This window comes from Carassius carassius, chromosome 15 (genome assembly GCF_963082965.1).
Source record: "Carassius carassius chromosome 15, fCarCar2.1, whole genome shotgun sequence".
Taxonomy (NCBI): Eukaryota; Metazoa; Chordata; class Actinopteri; order Cypriniformes; family Cyprinidae; genus Carassius; species Carassius carassius.
In genome coordinates, this window is record NC_081769.1 from 26,061,512 (window position 1) to 26,082,498 (window position 20,987).

Genomic DNA, 20,987 nt, shown 5'->3' on the forward strand with positions numbered 1-20,987 from the left:
AGACCCCATTAAATTATTTCTAGGTTATATAGTATTGTATAAATATTGTCCCACTGATAAAAACAGTGCAAATAGTTCTGTCTCCTTGGATAACAGTGAAGTGGAAATAAATATAGTTAAATTTATGAAATAAAATTAAATAGGATTTTTTGGGAAGGTAAGTCTGGCCAGTTATACAGAAACACAAGTCAGACGAGTCTGAAGATCTGAGCTGAATTTGGTGAAACATTAAAGTTCTAGTCTGTGTCAGTTACTCTTGTAATAAATAATAATAATGTTACCCGTATTTTTCGGTATAAGTTGCATCAGTCCAAAAATACGTCATGACGAGGAAAGAAACATATATAAGTCGCATTTATTCAGAACCAAGAGAAAACATTACCGTCTACAGCAGCGAGAGGGCGCTCTGGGGTAGGCTACAGGAGCACTGAGCAGCATAGAGCTAATTTTAATATTTTTATTTCAGAAATGTAACAATATTAATTTTTACAATTATTTATTAATGTCACGCACACATACCTAGTGCCTTATGACTTAAAAGATGAGAGTGGTAAATGTTACAGACATGGAACTGTTCAGTCTATTATTGATTTTTATTTCCACTTCACTTTTTCCAAAGAGACAGAACTACTTGCACTGTATTTATCAGTGGGACAATATTCATACAATACTACAACCTAGAAATAATTTGCAGTTCTCAGCAGCACGAATTATGTGCCCAGCTACATCTGATTCAAATATTATGCTAATTAACAGTGAGCGGTGGTTTCAGACATTACAGTGCTTCACTCGCACTGACTCTTATTCTGCCTGAAAGAATGAAAAGACCGAGCTGAAGCTGGAGCGATTCGACCAATCAGATGAAAGCAGCGTTTCAGCTCCGCCCACAAGTGCGAATGAAATATTGAAGCCATAAACCGAAATGATCAAAACGTACACGGACCAACGGTCTTGTCCATGTTCTCTCATTTGAATCCTTCTTGAGATCTGAGTCTCAGACCTTCTGCAAAACCCCGCCCTGTTCACGCAGTGATTGACATGGCGCGAGGGGGCGGACACGTGATCGGCTCGGAATGCATTTTCTATGGGCACATTGAATTTTGCTACATTCATCGCGGGACACTGAATGAAAATGCAATAGTAAGTGTCTTGACTGTGAGTGTTAATGCATTTAAGAAAAATAGCATTTAAATGATAATTTTGCCACAGTTTTTGCTTAAACATGTTATACTTATCTAATAATGTCTGTAATACATTTTAATTTTGCAACTTATAAAGCGTTAAAATTAGTTTTCATTTTACATATTAAAACTGGTGTATGAAATGGCAAATGAAATTTATGTAATTTATTTTTCATTTTCATTTTGCACCAAACGTTGCACAAATGTATTGGAAAATGAAAATGTAAATACAGAAATGCATTGTCATTTTACATATTGCATTGCCATTTTGCATATAACATTGCAAATTGAATATCGCTACCCATGTGCTTCCATACTAAACTGCCCTCGCACAAGCAAACAAATGAAAGTAAATTGTGGCTCCCGCTAAGAGAATCAATTAAAACTATTAAGAGAAGCATTGATGTCACAGGTAAAGAAGACTAGGCTCAACACACGCCCAATTTCAATGAAATAAAGAATAATATATATATATATATATAAGAAATTTTAGGCAGGGAATTTTATACCTGTACTTGTGTAGGAAATAAAAACAAGAAAAGAATGTGTTGATTTCTCTCGCTTTTTCATAGCCCTTTCCATTTCTCCTGTGCAACAGATTCTGAACAACTTCTCTCGGTTTAATAAAGAAAAAAACAAGTGGCTCACAGTCACACAGTTAAACATGGCTGCCCACCTCAGGTTGAGATCAGCTGTAAGAATGCACATTATAAATTCAATTTAGCTGTACAAATTAGCACAACTTGGATTATAACATGTCCAACAAAATGAAATGAAATCCACAGAGAACGTTGAGAAAGAGTCATATCATAAGTGTCATGTAAGTATATGAAATATCTGTAAAAGGGCAATAAATAGTGTTCATATCTCTCAGTCCACCATATTCCAGTCCAGACCTATGGAAACTCAAATAAGTTTCTTTACACATTTATTTTGACCTAGAAAACAAAGCAGGTTATTTTAATTAAGTCCTAATTATTTTACATTGTTGGCTTTATCAATTCAAGATTAAAACTCTCATATGATTAGTCACTGGTCTGTGTCTTTGGTGTCTTGACATTTAACACATCCATATTGAATTAAAAAGCTTCATTAACCCTTTTACGGCTCAAGCGCTTCTCACAGGGTCAAATGAGAGCGCCTTAAGCAAACATTTCATGGCTTAATGGTCTCTGAGCTGAAGTTCTCTTTTAAACAGTTCATGTAACACTGACTTCACAAAGCTGAACAATACAGCAGTGTATTCCTTCCCTCATTTCACAATGCAATTTACAGGCTTTGATACAGCATCTCCTGTTTTCCACCCCACTGTGTGAGTGCGTGTTGAAATTCTGAATGTTATTCATCCAAAGTATGTATCATTAGTGGCATAGCAACAAAAAAAGCTGATGATGATGATGATAATCTGGGGTGTTGAAGTCAGTCAGTACACAGGTGAGTCACAGAGCAGCGTAGTGTTTAAATGAGGCACTGGAAAGCTGAATAAAATTAAACTCTGGGCATCCAGAGTTCTGCAAGATGACGTTACAAAAAAGCGAGGGTTTAAACGAAAGAAAAGGCTGTTGAAAAAAAGACGACAAACAGTTACTTCACAGCTCGAGACCTCTTCAGTCAGGGTAAAAAAAAAAAGAACATCTACAAAGATAATCAGTCTGAAGAGTGCAGAAACACACGGGTGGTTATGGGAAACAGGCGTTAGGAGTGGTTTTCAAAGTGGTGCAGCCTTTTTTCCAGTTTTAGCGCTGTAGTCCATGTGCACCCCGGCCACCGCTCACATGATGCCGTTGGTGAGATACTGAAAGCCATCGTACAGCTTGGTAGTGATGGAACGCATGGAGCCGTCCACCATCTGCTCCACCAGTACCTGCAGCTGCTCCTCCGTCTGGTTCATGTGGAAACGCTCCTTCAGGTTACGGATGGTGCTGGAGCCGTGGAAGCAGGGAAGCTGAGAACCTGCAGAACAAATAAACCGCTTTATAAGAGAAACTGAACGGTAACACAAATGCAATCAAATGAATATAGAAAAACAAAGATGCTCCATCCCCTGAAGCTTCAGATGAACAATACCTTGCTGCATGATTTCTACAATCTGGATGACTTTCTCCATGTGCTTGCGAGCAGCGATGAGGCCTTGGAGCATTAGCATCTTATAATAATTAAACATGTCTCCGTCAAGTCCTCCCATCACCTAAAAGAGATGCACAGATTTGAACGATACTGAGAAGCTGATCATTCTTTTTAAATCCTCCTCCATATTCGATGATGACTTCATCCAGTATTAACATAGCAGTGCTTACATCCACAAATTCACTTGTCAGTTTGAAGGCAGAAGTCTCGAAGCCCAAGTTACGTGGAGAGCTGGAAAGGATGAAGCCAAAGTCGATGTGAATGATGTGGCCCTCAGAGTCTAGCAGGATATTTCCATTGTGCCTGAAATCAAGACAAAAAGGTGGTTAAAAAGTATCCAAATGCTTTATTTTCTGACATGATTCCAGCAATGTCTCTCTCACCTGTCCTTGACCTGCAGCAGATAGCAGATGAGACAGTAGCCAGCGCAGCTCTGAACAAAGTTGCGCTGAGCGGTAAGGAATTCCTCTGTATTGTAGTTCCCATGCTCTTGCCGGAAGTAGTCGAGCAATAAAAGCTGACTCTGTTTCTTCACCTGGTGAATGGACACAGCGTTGACCACTGGCTCAATCATACCACTGTCTGAGGAGATGACCAGGATCTTGTAGGGCTTGATCCACAAGGGAACACGTTCTTGCTCCCAGATAATCTAGAAGACAACAAAGATGGTGAGAAGATCCAGTATAGCAACAATGCCTAAGCAGACCTCACATCAATAAACACAAACAAAAGTTTGGGGTCAGTAAGATTTATATATAATAACTTTACTCAGCAAGGATGAGTTAAGGATAACAACCAAATCTGCATTTCAGGATGATTTCTAAAGGATCACTTGACACTGAAGACTGGAGTAAATGCTGCTTCAATAAATGTAGCCTCTTTGAGCATAAGAAATTTCTTTCAAAAATATTTTAATCTTACCGACCCCAAATTTTTAAACGGTAATGTACATTAAAATTTGTAAAAAAGTTAATATAGATTTTAAATGACAATGTGAACCAACATTAAAATAACATTTTTAAAAAGCTGATAAATAAATAAAAAATCAAAGCACTAAAACCTAAAATGAATCACTATAAAGTCTACAAGTGATTTTGGCATCACAACATTATAATGAACAGTGTGAAAAATTTAATTATGTTTAAAAAAAAAAAAAAAAAAAGGGAAATGAGCAAGCACAATGAAACATACAATACTGGCCGATATTGACTATGGTACTGATATATTATGCATCCCTAGATTTAACCCCAATTTGAAAGACAAAATATGAAGAGTGCAACCTGCAGTTGTTTCAGCACTTGATAGGCAAGAAGCTCCTGTCTCAGGTCATCGCCACATTTCACAATAACAGACAGTAGACGCCAGTTGGGCAGGTGGCCATAGGGGGAGCCTTCCCTGATCCGTCTATTTAACGACACAGGAATCATTAAATCAGACTCAACAAACAAATGAACCAACCATCCTTGGTGGAGAATGTCATACACATACCTCACTTTCTCCTGCCATGGTTCCTTTAAGGCTACAGCTGAGGGATCCTCTGGGTCCCTCCTAAATGTGGTGGGGGTGTGGGCGAGTTGCTCAGACAGGCGTCGTCTGAGATAACAAACATTCCAGTTAAATCAAATTAGTATTGTATTTCTCACTGTTTGGAAATATTGATGCATTATCTCCAGGGGTACCTGATATCTCCAGCTGCAATAAAAATAGGTTCCTTGCTCTCCTGGCTGGTGATGCTATCTACTGAGAACTGGGAAATGTTGTCATAACTGTTGGTGTGGATCTCTGGAAGCTTAGGGACCAAAAAAAATAAATAAAGGTCAGTTCTCAAATGGCAGCAAATTTGTAGATGTTGCTCTTATAGTCACTCTGTGTGAGTACCTCCACTTGCAGCTCTCCGATGTCATCTACAGACCATGCCTCGTCATCATTGTCGTAATTGGGAACTGTGGAGAAGCTGCTGGCACGCTGGTCAGGCGTAATGCCACAATCGGGAAGATTCTCTACGGATCGCGTGCTGCGGATCCGTGTTTCTGGGATTCTCACCGGCACACTAGAAGTTTCAAAGTTCTCACATTCCAGAACTTCAACGTAGATTAAGTAAGGTGCCTGAAAAAGCATAGTTTAACAATCTTTAGACATGAAATTAAGAAAGGAGGAGTCTTTCAAAACCCAGTAGAACAAAGAAACTCAGATGTTTAAATTCTTATCTCAGCACAACTTTACCTTATCCTTCGAGTTGAGCACGACGGCCTGTGTGTGGGGTACACGCACCACGTGATGGTCAAAGGCAGCTGTGGGCAGCCAGACCCGGGCAGGCAGCTTGTGGTTGAGTAGGGACAGCTCTGAGATGAGCCTCTGGGTCTTCTGTTCTTTAGTGGGCAGAGTGGCCAGTCTCTTCCCGATCCCCATGAGAGACTTAATGAACTCCCTCTGAGGAGTCAGACGCACAGGCTGAGAGCGAATGAAGATTGAGAGAGGAAATGAAAGATGATGGAAAGAGAGAGAAAAGTCATTTTAACACACAAAATGAAACATATGCAAACAGATTTGCAAATGATTCTAACAAAAAGGGTCGCATGATATAAAAAATGATAGAAAATTAATTTTATAAAGTACCACTGATTTAAAAATGGTACGATACCAATATTTCACAAATTTTGTAACCCGATAACAATGCGCTGATATTCAGCACAGTTCAGATATTCAGGAGGTGTGACGTGAAGCATAAAAGCAAAGTCAAACGGATAGTTCACCCAAAAATTCTAATGAATTACTAAGCTTCATGTTGTTCCCAACCTGTAAGACTTTTATTCATCTTCGTAACACAAATTAAGATCTTTTTTTTATGAAATCTGAGAGCTTTCTGACTATGTATAGACAGCAACACATCTACCACGTTCAAGGCCCAGAAATGAAGTAAGGAGATTGTTAAAATAATCCATGTGGTTGAACCCATCAGTGGTTCAACCATAATTTTAGGACACAACGAGAATACTTTTTGTGCAAAAATAATTACTTTTTATTCACCAATTCCTTCTCTTCCGTGTCTATCTTCATGAAAGTACCATGACGCATACACGGAAGAAAATAAATGGTTGCACAAAAAGTATTCATGTAGCTTTGTAAAACTACGATTGAACCACTGATGTGACGTGGATTATTTTAACAAATGTACTCGCTACGTTTCTGGACCTTGGTTGTGTAAGGATGCTTATGGGAGGGTCAGAGAGCTCTCTGAATTCATCAAAAAATATCTTCATTTGTGTTCCAAAGATGAACAAAGGTCTTACAGGAATGAGTAAGTAATTAATGACAGAGTTTTCATTTTTGGGTGAACTATCCCTTTAAAGGCTATATGTCATATTTCCCAATGTTAAAACACTCCTATCCCAGCGGGTATCGTACCAAAGACTGTACACCCAAACTTAACTGGTCACTGAATTTTCTATTGATGAGTTATTGCACATGACTGTTTAATTATTCAGCACAGGAATATGTGGAGCAGTACTCAAACTGCTAAATATCTGCATGCATGATTGGTACAGCATTCTAAACTCAAAGTGAAGCATGGACATAAAAACAAATGAGGAACAGTGAGCGAGAGTGTTTAAGCAACAGCTGACCACAGGGTAGAGCAAGTGAGTCATGAATGAATAGCATCACCTGAAATGAGGAAAAAGTATTAACACAAATACATAGTCATCCAAGGACAGGAAAATGTGGAGAAAGACTCATCAAACTCCTCCACATGTGCGACCTATGGTTCATAGTTGTCAAATGATACATGGATATCTGTAATCCATGTAGAAGGGGTTACAGAAACATGACAATTTTTATTTTTTTTTAAGAACTAAGAATACCACTTGATCCTTTGCAAACATTCAAAAGAGCGCCCAAAACACCAATGGAAAGAACTCATTCCACCAAATTAAAACACTTTCCAGAGAATTCTCCTTTGCCAAGGTTTACAAACTCTGTAAGAAACCAAAGATCACAGAACCTAAAACAAATCTGTCCCATCTTTATTAACATTATTAAAAGTAAAAAACACTTCGACCATGATTGATTAAATAAGAGAATGAGAGAAAAATGTCAAATCCAAATAATTATTACAGCTAAAACTGAAAAGAACAACCACACAAAGAACAAGTGTTTGCAAGCATGGCATCAGTTCACGGATGAAGAAATGTCTTCACATGAATATGCAACATACAATATATATCTTTCACAAATAAGGTACAAACTAGTGACTCGATGCTTTAAGAAGTAAAGGCCTAATGGAACACCACTGGAGAACTATGCTACATATAATATAAGACTAAATGTAGCTTTTTTTATTGTTATTATTAAATTGTAGTGATGACTATCAGTCAACCCTGTTCCTTAACATTATAGTTAAAATTGATTAAATATTTTTTATAAATAATACAAATAATAACTAATTAAAACTGGGGTTTTAAACTGTATTTGGACACCAAAAAGGGTTTAAAAAATAATTATAATTAAAAAATAATAATAGAAATCACTGCAAACAGTACAATAGAATAGAAATTATAACAATTTAAATACATTACATCTAGTTTGTCTCCAGATGTTAACAGACCTTATTGAAAAAATTATATTAATATTAAGAATTTCACAAACTATTTGTACCTTTTCTTGTAAAATGGCAATACTATGCCCAATTTGTGACATTTGATAACATGATTGCAAAGCTTGAAGGCACACATTTGAAGGAATCTGTGGAGTCAACCCCGCCTGCAAACGAACACAGCCATCATCCCACTAAGCACAGAGGAGCGTTATTAGACGTGAGAGACTTACTGTACCAGCCTCTAGCTCGAGACTGTCGGAGCTGGAGCTCAGATCCTGGGAAAGGGAAGAGCAGGGAGAGGGGAGTCATAGTGCAAGAGCAGGGGAGGGTGGAGGGGGTCAGAACAAGACAAAAACACATTTCAAGGTTACACTAGTCCCATCTGTTTGAGCAGCAGGGCCTGGCCGTGACTCCGCAGGCCTGAAAAAATGACTGTGTCATGTTTATCTCTGGCTGTTGATGGAGACTGGGCCTAATCTCTGAGAGCCGCACGGATCAAACCCATGTAAAGCACAGTGATGGTGGTGAGGACAAGATGAGGGATTACACGACACACACACACACACACACACACACACACTCCTCCATCAAGGCCACACCTCACGGCTGGATTACTTTTATGATCTACATATTAAAATAAAATGGCTACGATTTAGAAACCCAACCGTAAACCCTTATCAGAAAATGACGTTTACTCATTAGCCATCATGGTGGATTGCCAAACGCACACTCCCGAAGATCTTTGATCATACCAATTATTGTACTATACAAAAAAACAAATCAGAAGATATTTAATGTCTAATGTACTGTAATGAGATGCGGTTTTCACATTGGGTGTGGTAATGCGACAGAAATAACTGTCACTAGTCACTGCTTGTGGTTACATAATTTTCTGTAAAGTTGCTTTGTAACGATTTGTATTGTAAAAAGCGCTATACAAATAAACTTGAATTGAATTGAATTGAACTGCTGGTTAGGACAAAAACAAAAAAGCGTTTTAAATGCATGTTGATATATCATCAAGCCAAGTTTGGTTAAGACAGTGCTAAACATGAAGACTTACTTCAACAACTACTGTCCTGCTGTTAATTATCCAAATAATAATAGTACTACTATATTATTATTATTATAACACACATATAGGCTAGGGCTGCACGATATTGGGAAAAAATGACATTGCGATATTTTATTTTTCTGCGATATATATTGCGATATTTTTTCTTACAAACAAAAATGGGGTGAGCACACTTACATTCTCATTTTAAATGATTTAAACATCGACACCATCGCGTCAATTGATTAATATGCGGGAGGGAGAGAGAGCAAGACAGCGCTCCTGTTGTTTGAAGACGGCTCGCTCTCTCTCTGTCTCTCTCGCGCGCGCTCTCTCTCCGTCTCTCGCGCGCGCGCTCTCTCTCTGTCTCTCGCGCGCGCGCTCTCTCTCTCTCTCTCTGTCTCTCGCGCGCACGCTCTCTGTCTCTCTCGCGAGCGCTCTCTCTGTCTCTCTCGCGCGCGCGCTCTCTCTGTCTCTCTCGCACATGCTCTCTCTCTGTCTCTCTCGCGCGCGCGCTCTCTCTCCCTCTCTGTCTCTCTCGCGCGCTCTCTCTCTCTCTCTCTGTGTCTCTCTCGCGCTCTCTCTCTCTGCCCTGTTAAACTTGCATGTGTTTTTCAGTCCTGTCAATGAAAAAACTTTCACTCTATGATGGTTAAGCTGTGCAATTAATCTGCGAATCACATTCGTCAAGGGCCGGGGAGCAGCTGGCCCGTACAGTTAATGAATAACAGATCAGCTACGACAGCCTACATCGCACATCCTGCTATGTGACTATCGTGGATTCGTACATCGCGATATCGATGCTTAAACGACACATCGTGCAGCCCTAATATAGGCTATATTACTGCAAGAAGGAGTGGTAGGCTGGAGTGTGTGGACATGAGACACAGATACACAGGTTATGCTAACAGCACTATTCATCATAGCCTCCAGACTGCATGAATTCATCATGCTTTTACTCACATGACACACACTGTGTGTTCCTGCTCACTAACACTAGGCAAAAACAAAGAGGCCATGAACATAAAATGGATTACTTCCTGCCAGATACTAAAGCAGTAAGCCACAAAAGTCTGCATTACAGTGGTTCTGCCATGTTTAAGTACTGTTGACAAGAACAATGCCAAATAGGATTCAAATATTCAAGAAACAATAGCATGTATATATATATATATATACACACACATCAAAATATAGTAAAGCAGCAAAAAAACATTTAAATATATATAATTTATTCCTGTGATGGCAATGCAGAATTGATGCTTCAGAAATCATTCCAATATGCTGATTGGGTTCTCAAGTAACCTTTCTTGTTAAAAACAGTTGTTCTGCATAATATGTTTTTGGAAACAATACAGTTTTTTTTTTCAATAATCTTTGATAAATAGAAAGATCAAAAGGACAGCATGTATTTCAAATATAAATCTTTTGTAACAATGTACAATCAATCTTTTTCCTCTCACTTTTGACCAATCTAATGTGTCCCTGCTGAGCAAGAAAAAATAAAATAATAATAATAATAACAACAACAACAACAACAACAATTGCTATTAACAAACCAATAACTATCACTTGGTCTCAAACTCCTAATTTGCTGCTTATTAATAGTTATTAGTAAGGTAGTTAAGTTTAGGTACTGTGTATGATTAAGGATGTAGAATATGGTAATGCAAAATATGTTCTTTATAAGTACTAATAAACAGCCAATATGTTCATAATAGGAATGTTAATAACTAACAATAATAGTGGGAATTGGTCCCTATACTAAAGAGTTATCAAAAAATCTTGTTTAGCCAACATGTTTGAAGGGTAGTGTATTTTACAAAGATTTCACCTATAGAAGAAAAAAAAAGTAATGTAATACAAAAAAAAATAAAATAAAATAAAATAATAATTAATACAATTATTTTTGCAAGGGCCAAACTATGAACTATGGAACATCCTGATTGTTGAGCCCTGGTCTATGATGCACTAGTTGGTTATGCAAATAAACAAATCCACACAATCCAGCTGGCTGCATGAAATAAAGTGCAAGCACAGTGAGCACTGGAGCCTGACTACTAGCCCCTAAATCAGAAAAGTGCCCCTTAAAATATTGCAGCTAAGAAAATGAAGACTCTACCCTTCCCTTCTGCAATTTGGAAAAAGATACCAGAGCATCCAAGCCTGATCTGCCAGGCTTCTTCCCCCACAGCATATGATCATTGGCCACCTAAGCTGCTTGCCACCCACCTGAAACTCAACAGATTGGCACTCACAATTACAACCCTGCATTGGCCACTTATAAACATACTTTGCATTCAACTTTCATGGACCATACTGTTCTCCAGGCCCGTGTTACAGCTGTTGAACAGCTGTTGTCTCTCAGTTCTCAGGGAGTGTCAAACAGCGGTCTTGCTCCAATTCTCATGGAGTATCAACAGCTGTCATGTTCACTTGTACCTCATCCAGCAAACAGTCACTTTACAATTCAGTCTTGTTTAGAAGATGTGGTCATGTGTCCTGTGGAAGTGACTCTTGCACAAGCAGGCACATCTCAGAAAATGTAAAACTAAATAATAATAAAAATGCTGATTACCACTAAAAATGAATGACTCATCACTTGTTTTCTTTTCTGTCTTTTTTTTTTTTTATAAAAAGCAAGAATCAAGTTTACCATAACTTATAATGTGTCCGTTTTTGATTAATAAAAACAGAATTTTTTTTATATACAAATCACTTACATTAATTATTGTGTTAAATCTGTTTTACTGAGCTGTAAAGTTGTCATCAGTTTAGGGGTTTAGACATTACATTATATATATATAGTTAAAAATTGAGACAAAGTTAGAGTTATTTAGTATTTATTCGCACTAAAATCATGTCAAACCACACATTATTTACATCTTACAGCTATATTATTGAAACCATGAGTATTTTAATATGATCAAAACATTTCCCCCACCCATTTCATTGTAAATGCTTCACTGTGACCCAGATTTAGGCTCTGGCTGAATTGGCATGATGGGGGAGAAAGAGAAACATCAGTCCCCATAACCAAACAGGGGTCCAAATTCCACATGATAAAACACAGTGGACTTTACCTCATAGCAAACCTCTGTCCTCACAGGCTTTAAAAAAAAGGGAGATGATAAGCCTTGTTTTATCTTTCTTAAATAAATATTCACTCTTTGGACACAGAAAATCCAGCAGGCTGAAATATTTACATGATTAAGTTGAAAACTACAGCTGAAAAGTGCAAATAAATCACAGTGGATCGGTTAACTTATCAGTGCATTTTGTGTGGGATATAAAATAAGGCTCTGCACCCGATCCACCAATAGAAAAATAAGCATGACACAATGCTCAAACAACCAAGAAAAGCTGTATTTAAAAAAAAAATATGTCCGATATAACATTTCTGGATTTTCATTTACATCACACAGCTGTTCCTCAAAGAAAACCCTTTAACCTTTGAGCAAATCTATACTTACTGACTAATGTTTGTTCAGCCTTAACGCAATTCACATTAGACACCTACACTGCACTTCACAAGGTGGAGATGAAACCACAAAGTGGCATTCCAATGTTAACACCTTTGGCTCTCAAAAGTTGTTCGCTGTAGTGTGTAAACGGTGTGGAGGAGTTGTGGAGCAACACATTTCATAATAGCTGATCTTTACTTCATTTACCAGTGGAGTGGCTCACTGCTATGTGAATGGCGACATCGCTGTTGCCATAGCAGCACATGCTGCACCAAGATCATGTTCGGAGGAAGAAGGATAGGGAAGAAACTATTCACGAAAATAAAAGAGGAAGGCGAGTGATCATGTACACATGCTTGAACGTCAGAACAGAGGGTGTGTGCTGTGCGACGAGGTTAAAATGAAGAAAATCGGAAGGGAGCTCTAAAGTTACTTATCACAATAGAAGTTGATCCATGGTAGGTTCTGCCCTACGGTTTCAATGATACACTACTCGGGACACACAAAAGGTAATGGTCAAGTCAATATGGTCTATACTAACATCCTGACTGGTGAAAAGCTATTACATAGACTGGAATCTTACTATAAATAAGACATTGACATATATTGTTATAGTGTGTATATATATATATATATATATATATATATGTGTATATATATATATATATATATATATATATATATATATATATATATATATATATATATATATATATGTATGTATACATATAGTGTTCCTGTAACTCAACTGGTAGAGCGTTGCGTTATCAAGCGCAAGGTTGGGGGTTCGATTCCCCCGGGAACACATGATAGGTAAAAATTGATAGCCTGAATGCACTAAGTCGCTTTGGATAAAAGCGATAAAATAGGATAAAAATTTAATTTAATTTAATTTAATATTGGCCAGACCAATTAAACAGTCAGTTTTATTTTAATACCAATTTTGCCAATCGGGTTTATGGTTGGCTAAGACACACATCTGTATAAACCACAATGACACCCACAAATGAATTAATATCCTTATCAACATATTTACATAAAACGGTCATGACTTTTGATTACAAACCATAAAGTCTTATCAGAAAATAAATACAGTGTGTATATGGTATATTGCTAAATTGTAACTCCACTCCACATTACCACAACGATTAGCCTGCTATTAAGGGGAACAAAGATAAATGAACAATCTAAAGTTCAAACTGATCACAGATCTTCACGTTTAAAACCTAATTTATTAATTGTTACATTAGAGTAATAACCACAGACTATACTAATACAAGTGACCGATACACTACTGTCTGGGGTCAGTGTAATTATTATTTTTTAATTAAATTAAAACTTTTATTCAGAAAGGGTGCATTAAATTAATCAAAGCAACAAGTAAAGACATTTATATTGTCTTCTTTTATTAATAAAGAGGGTAGTTTTATCTTTCTATTCCTGAAAAAAAAAAATACTGAAGACATTCATCACGGTTTCCACAGAAATATTAAGTAGCGCTTTTAATATAGAAAATAATAATAATATTAATTAGATAAAATTTTTAAAATGGCAACTCAGCCTATTAGAATGATTTTTGAAGGATTATGTGACACTGAAGACTAGAGTAATAATATCTGCTGAATATTCAATTTGAGAGGAATAAATTAAATTGTAATACTTTTGTTCAAACCAATGCAGCCTTGGTGAGCATAAGATACTTTTTGCTAAAACTTTTTACAAAAATCTAACCATTCAAAACTAAGCTCACTTCTCAATGGTGTATGTATATAGTGTGTATAGCAGATATTTGCTAATTTGGTCAATTATAATGCTAAAAATCAGCTATCATCACGACTGTGCAAATGAACACAAAGAGAGAGGGCCTGTCTTAACAGAAGAGCTGCAGTGCTGTTATCATTCTTCTGGGAATCAGTGAGCAGAGGTAGTTGATTATTTTCTGAGAGCAAAAACAAAAATATATTCATCCCCCTGCAGGCTTCAGACTTCACTGTGATTAGAACTGAAAATGTACATTTATAGGTGCCATGTGGCAGACCAACTCATACACACTAAAAGATGACACTTCCCGGTTTCAAAACCTAGTAAACTACCCATCTATACAGCATTTTCAAGTCTTGATGAAACGGAAACAGCGACAGATCTTTTCTTCCATATTGTGACTTATATAGGAATGAAATGGATTGTGGAAAAAAAAATATATATAGGGTTGGGACTTGGTTCTATTTGTCAGTTGTGGATCGGATGAAGGCAGATCTTTATGTGAGCTTGCAGTCGATTGTAAAAAAAAAAAAAATACTAAAAAATAAAAAGGGGTTAAGCAGGGTTAATCGGACTAAATTATTGAAGAAGTCCTGCAAACATCACCATAAAGGAAATTAAAAATTATGAGGTCAAAGTAACTTCAAAACATATGCATGAATCAATTGCGCAAAATGAGATCAATAACCTGCATTTAGAAAATAGAAACATGCATTTAACATGTCAACTTTTCTAATGATGCTTATTAGATGTCAATATGAATTGCATGCTAACATAAAAGTATATCAGAATAATTTGTAAGATGACTCTTCTATGCTTTTTATGTAGTACTTTGTAGTTGTTCACTTTTCAGGTTCCATTTCAGTTAGGATGCTGCCTAGGAAAGAAGTTCCCATTGCTCATCCATCTGCCATTAAAGTAACTACATGAATATTTCTTTTACAGAGCCTGTCAGAGAGTCAGCACCACATCAAGTGGAACATCAACACGCCTTTTCCAGTGCTGCCATAGAAACCACACAAATCTGAGTTGTTTGCGTTCTGCATTTGCATGAAACAGCTGAGAAACAACATCTGTGGGAGGTGGAAGTGACGGCCAGGGACGGATCATCTAAAAGCAGCTCATGAAACTAACTAGGTAAACAAGCATGTGATGTAACAGGGGTCTCACCTCATCCTGGCTGGTCTCTACTTTGGGGTTGCTTGCGGTTCTCTTTAGGTTGCTGCTGAGGCTGATGCTGACGGTGGCGTCGGATTTGGAGCGTTGGTGGGTGCGTTTGGAGGGCGAGAGGCTGTGTTCGCTCATGCCCTGACCGTGATGGAAGGGTGGGGGGCAGGAAGGGGGGGGCTGCGGCGCCTCCCTGCGGATGCGCTGGCTGGAGGGCTTGAGCTCATCTGACAGGATGAGTTTACGCAGTTTGGTGCCACGGGAGTGGCGCTGCGTGGAGATGTGCATGTCAGAAGAGTAGGCCCCCAGCAGCCAGGCGCACTGCAGGGAGAAATTGATGCTTTGCCGGCAGCGGTACACCACATAGGGTTTGATGGCGTCTCCCACATCCTCGTCCATGTGGATGTACATATTGAGCAACTGGGGCAAGTAGAAGTCCACGTCTTCGTTCCGGAAGCTGAAGAGTCGATTGCCGATGTAGGCTTGCACGCCAGGCTCCTTAGAATTGTAAAGATAGGAGATGGCCATGGAGATGTCAAACAGCTTGGACTCAAAGAGCCGCAGGAGCCAGGACTGCTTGGATGAGTTGTTCTTTTGACGGCGCCGCACGTTCTTCACAAGCTCCGCCTCCTCCTGGCTGATCTTGGGAGGTTTTCCTCCATCTGTGGACTCAGGGTGTGCTGTACCGTTCACTAAAGCTGGCTCTGAGCTGGCTGAAGATACTTCTCCATCGGCCTTCAGGAACTTCACCTTCTGAAGAACTTCCTGGCAGGCTTTCTTAGCCACCTCGGTATCGATGACTAGGCTGAGTTCACCCACTCCCTCGGATATGACATCTAGAGGGGGGCTGGAGGTGGGCAGGCTTTCACTGGTGCTCGGGCTGGAGCTGGTGAGAGGACGTGGGCCAGAGGAAGGAGATGAGGGCAGGGACAGCGAGGAGGTGGTGGAGGTGGAGGAAGCGGATGGGCTCTTCTGTAGCTCCTCAAGCTGGGCAGGGGAGAGCTCCAGCTCTGTGTCACCCATGGCCACACACTCTCAGGCCACTGCTAAACACAGAGAGACAACAAAACACACCATAAGCGAGCGAGCTTTAGTATTGACAACAGCATGACTAAACAATGCATTTAAAAGCATTTAAAATGCTGTAACATTTAAGACAGTAAACAGGGTCCGTTCGATTTCCTTTTGCCTTTAAAATATCAACTTACATACAGGCCAAAAAGTCTGAGACATCAGCAAACAAAAAGAACTTCCATAATGAACTGTTACTAAAAACTGAAGTTTTGTACACATTGTAAACAGCCATTCAAATATAAAATTCACAATAACCCAGAGGAACAGGCTTTCCTAAGCACCACTCCCCCAGGGTCACGACGTCCCACTGATCCACAGCTACGCAGGACAGCGCCATAATCCGCCTCCAGCAGATTACCTCACCATTACCAGCAGGCCAATATCAGATAAAGCAAAGCATCAGTCTCAGATTCCACAAAGCTGCTACATTAAAAAAAAAAAAAAAACATTGTGCTTAAAACAGATCAGGCTGTCAGAAAGAGGCAGTTCGCCATATAAAGCCCAGTCACCTCTAGAAGCACCCGTGATTCTTCTTTCGTGTTAAATAGTAGTGATGGAAAGTCCTCAAGTTGACAATGGAAAGTCAGACGAGTTTAGCTAAATGAAAGACAAACCAGCTTGAGCAAAATTGTTTGTTCTTAAACCACTGAAATTTAAGACCAAGAATTGAAACTGTAACAGATGAAATCAAAACTGATTCTGAAAGCGATGTCGAACGGACTGAGTCAGCCTTGACGAAGATGCCAGATCTCCTCTCGAATATCACATGCTGACTCCAACTCTGACTCTAAACAGACAGTTTGTATGTTGTTCTAATTTGCCAGCTCTTTCTTCAAGTTAATTGAAAAACACTGCTCTACAATAAGCCTCAACTGATAAAAGTAAAAGTTGCAACACTGATTCACCCAATCAAACCACAAGTACAGGCATCCTTCTATTTATTCGGTATCAAATGTTTCACTGAACTTCTCCGATTGCAATGGAAAGAGTAAAATTCTCATTCAGCTTTTACCCTAAAATGTGAGAGGAAGACAGTGATCTAGAGGAACACAAAACATGTAGATCATGAACGATCAGTCTCAAGAGTCCCCTTATGCCAACACTCACAACACTTTCCACAATCCAAAACCGTTATTTTCTATTTGATGAAAACCTTGAGTAACTAGATTACAAGCCTGCCACAGTATAAATAAACCATGCAATCCGATAATCTTGATATCAAACACACTGAAATAAAATCAACAAACTTGAAGCCAAGTGTGTAAAAACAATCAGTAACGTTAGCTATAATTTAGACAATGATTTAGATTAACTAAAACAACAACGATAAACTAGTTAATCAACTTGCCATAAAAACAGTCAATTTTATTTATTTTTATGTTACGTACGTTAGTTGAAAATCTACAGACAACTGAGAGCACAAGCACATCAAGCCAAATAGTTTTGGCTGCCAAAAATCTTAATGGCACCCATATATATACGCTGATCTGCTTAATAATCAAAACATTACTTGTTTTGTCCTATTTCAGACGTTTGAGAGTCTATCAGTCAGATGACTATTGCACTCTAGTTAGCATCTGAGCATGTTTAGCTGAGACCTTTAAGCGACACGTCGACTACTTTTCTCTCTTGTAGAGCTCAGAGACTTTTCCTTCAAAACAGGATAATAGTATATGTACTGAACAACAACATAATTTAATTAACACTAGTTATTATTAAATGTGCAACTGTTATGAAGGCCTGAAACGATAAGCCTCATAAAAACACAAACGGATGCTACTCTTAGCCAAGCAGCTAACGCAACGTCTCTACTTCAGAACGTTCTTCTACTTTTGCACCGCTCCAAGAAAACATAAAAACACATGACTTACTTCAAAATAAACCGGGTGAAGGCTTAGATGATCGGTTTATCTGTATTTTAATTGTCCCATTTGGGAACTGCGGTTCTCCTGTTGCTGAATAACCGGTACGGTTCGCTAAGAAAGTGAGTGGAGAGCTGACAACACCGGGGCTGCCCACATCAACTGCCTGATTCCAGCATACAACACATACAGCCTGTGCCTCAAAACACTGACAGAGCTGCCAACCAAGACAACATTCTTGGGCATTTAGGCAATGCCAACAAATGCTGTCTAAGCAGGAAGCCCACTAGGCTTTGAGACACAGCTAAAGAGGGTGATAAATATTTTACATGCTTGCTGTTCTTTTATAGTACATTTAAACATTTGTGAAAGGGTTAAAAACATTAGCTGTTGTAAACTCAACTAACCTGAACCTAGTCGTTTGCCTCTCAATTATATAAGAATAATAATATAAAATATTAGTGTAATAACAATTGTTAATCTTTATAATAAACTTTATACAATTATTATTATTGTATAAAATGTATACATGTGTGTATAATCTGGTTGAGTCAATAAATGACAAATTTTATTTGATGCATATTACAGCTTTTACTACATTTTATAAAATTATTATTTATAGTTGTATTGTAGTTATTTACAATTACAGAATGTTGTGGGGGGTGGGGGCATGGCAATAAACAAAGCTAACCTAAGTAGTGCTGTAATTCCATGTGTTTGTTGTTAAACAAAATTACATTTCTTGATAAGAAAAGCATGCCTTAAAAATTACACGTACAAATATTTACTCCTGTTATTCCACTTACATGACCATTTTGTATTTGAGGGTTTCATAAGCACTGAAACTCAAAATACACTGATTTCTTTGTTTTAGAATGTATTCCTAATGAAGTATTTTAAAATGTGTGCACGTATAGTGATGATTGAGTGCTCTCACTCTCTGCACTTGCACCACGTGTTTAAAATCTACTTTGCAATTCTAATGATTTGGAAAGCCTTCACTAACAAACGAGAAAGCCTTTGAATTCACTGGGATGCAAAATATTTATTTCCAAAAATGTTTAAAGCATATAAAGACAATGAAAATCAGTTTTTGTGTTTAAGATGTGATTTATTGTTCACATTGTTCACCCTTTTAAATGATTAAAGGGGTCATATGATGCAATTAAAACATTTCTTTGCTTCTTTTTGGAGTGTTACAAGCAGTTCATGCATACAGTCGTGGCCAAAAGTTTTGAGAATTACATAAATATTAGTTTTCAAAAAGTTTGCTGCTAAACTGCTTTTAGATCTTTGTTTCAGTTGTTTCTGTGATGTACTGAAATATAAATACAAGCACTTCATACGTTTCAAAGGCTTTTATCGACAATTACATGACATTTATGCAAAGAGTCAGTATTTGCAGTGTTGGCCCTTCTTTTTCAGGACCTCTGCAATTCGACTGGGCATGCTCTCAATCAACTTCAGCACCAAATCCTGACTGATAGCAACCCATTCTTTCATAATCACTTCTTGGAGTTTGTCAGAATTAGTGGGTTTTTGTTTGTCCACCCGCCTCTTGAGGATTGACCACAAGTTCTCAATGGGATTAAGATCTGGGGAGTTTCCAGGCCATGGACCCAAAATTTCAACATTCTGGTCCCTTTTTTTGCCTTATGGCACGGTGCTCCATCGTGCTGGAAAATGCATTGTTCTTCACCAAACTGTTGTTGGATTGTTGGAAGAAGTTGCTGTTGGAGGATGTTTTGGTACCATTCTTTATTCATGGCTGTGTTTTTGGGCAGAATTGTGAGTGAGCCCACTCCCTTGGATGAGAAGCAACCCCACACATGAATGGTGTCAGGATGCTTTACTGTTGGCATGACACAGGACTGATGGTAGCGCTCACCTTTTCTTCTCCGGACAAGCCTTTTTCCAGATGCCCCAAACAATCGAAAAGGGGCTTCATCAGAGAATATGACTTTGCCCCAGTCCTCAGCAGTCCATTCACTATACTTTCTGCAGAAGATCAATCTGTCCCTGATGTTTTTTTTGGAGAGAAGTGGCTTCTTTGCTGCCCTTCTTGACACCAGGCCATCTTCCAAAAGTCTTGGCCTCACTGTGTGTGCAGATGCGCTCACACCTGCCTGCTGCCATTCCTGAGCAAGCTCTGCACTGGTGGCACTCCGATCCCGCAGCTGAATCCTCTGTAGGAGACGATCCTGGCGCTTTCTGGACTTTTCTTGGACGCCCTGAAGCCTTCTTTACAAGAATTGAACCTCTTTCCTTGAAGTTCTTAATGATGCTATAAATTGTTGATTTAGGTGCAATCTAAGTAGCCACAATATCCTTGCCTGTGAAGCCATTTTTATGCAACGCAATGATGGCTGCACGCGTTTCTTTGCAGGTCACCATGGTTAACAATGGAAGAACAATGATTTCAAGCATCACCCTCCTTTTAACATGTCAAGTCTGCCATTCTAACCCAATCAGCCTGACATAATGATCTCCAGCCTTGTGCTCGTCAACATTCTCACCTGAGTTAACAAGACGATTACTGAAATGATCTCAGCAGGTCCTTTAATGACAGCAATGAAATGCAGTGGAAAGGTTTTTTTGGGATTAAGTTAATTTTCCTGGCAAAGAAGGACTATGCAATTCATCTGATCACTCTTCATAACATTCTGGAGTATATGCAAATTGCATATATATATATTTATAGTG

At 38.5% G+C, this 20,987-nt stretch overlaps 1 protein-coding gene across 2 annotated transcripts; it reads right to left on the bottom strand.

The window, feature by feature from the left end:
* Positions 1-1,780: 1,780 nt before the first annotated feature.
* Positions 1,781-18,509, bottom strand: pi4kb (phosphatidylinositol 4-kinase, catalytic, beta). Of its 2 annotated transcripts, XM_059568248.1 has the most exons (12): positions 18,294-18,509; positions 15,352-16,394; positions 8,133-8,177; positions 5,532-5,759; positions 5,187-5,414; positions 4,988-5,097; positions 4,797-4,901; positions 4,589-4,712; positions 3,692-3,957; positions 3,479-3,611; positions 3,249-3,369; positions 1,781-3,134 (listed from the first exon to the last, which is right to left on the bottom strand). In XM_059568248.1, exons 2-12 carry the CDS (start codon positions 16,369-16,371, stop codon positions 2,953-2,955), a joined length of 2,562 nt encoding a protein of 853 aa, XP_059424231.1. In that variant the 5' UTR covers positions 16,372-16,394; positions 18,294-18,509; the 3' UTR covers positions 1,781-2,952. The 2 variants fall into 2 exon arrangements, with proteins under 2 accessions (XP_059424231.1, XP_059424232.1); XM_059568249.1 differs by lacking the exon at positions 8,133-8,177 and having other exon boundaries at positions 18,294-18,506.
* Between the last annotated feature and the right edge of the window lie 2,478 nt (positions 18,510-20,987).

Coding starts and splice junctions, on each gene's coding strand:
- pi4kb (XM_059568248.1), bottom strand. CDS start 16,371: ATGGGTGACACAGAGCTGGAGCTCTCCCCTGCCCAGCTTGAGGAGCTA. Junction 5,760..8,132: donor TCGAGCTAGAGGCTGGTACA/GTAAGTCTCTCA, acceptor ATTCGCTCTCAG/CCTGTGCGTCTGACTCCTCA. Junction 3,135..3,248: donor TGTAGAAATCATGCAGCAAG/GTATTGTTCATC, acceptor TTTGTTCTGCAG/GTTCTCAGCTTCCCTGCTTC.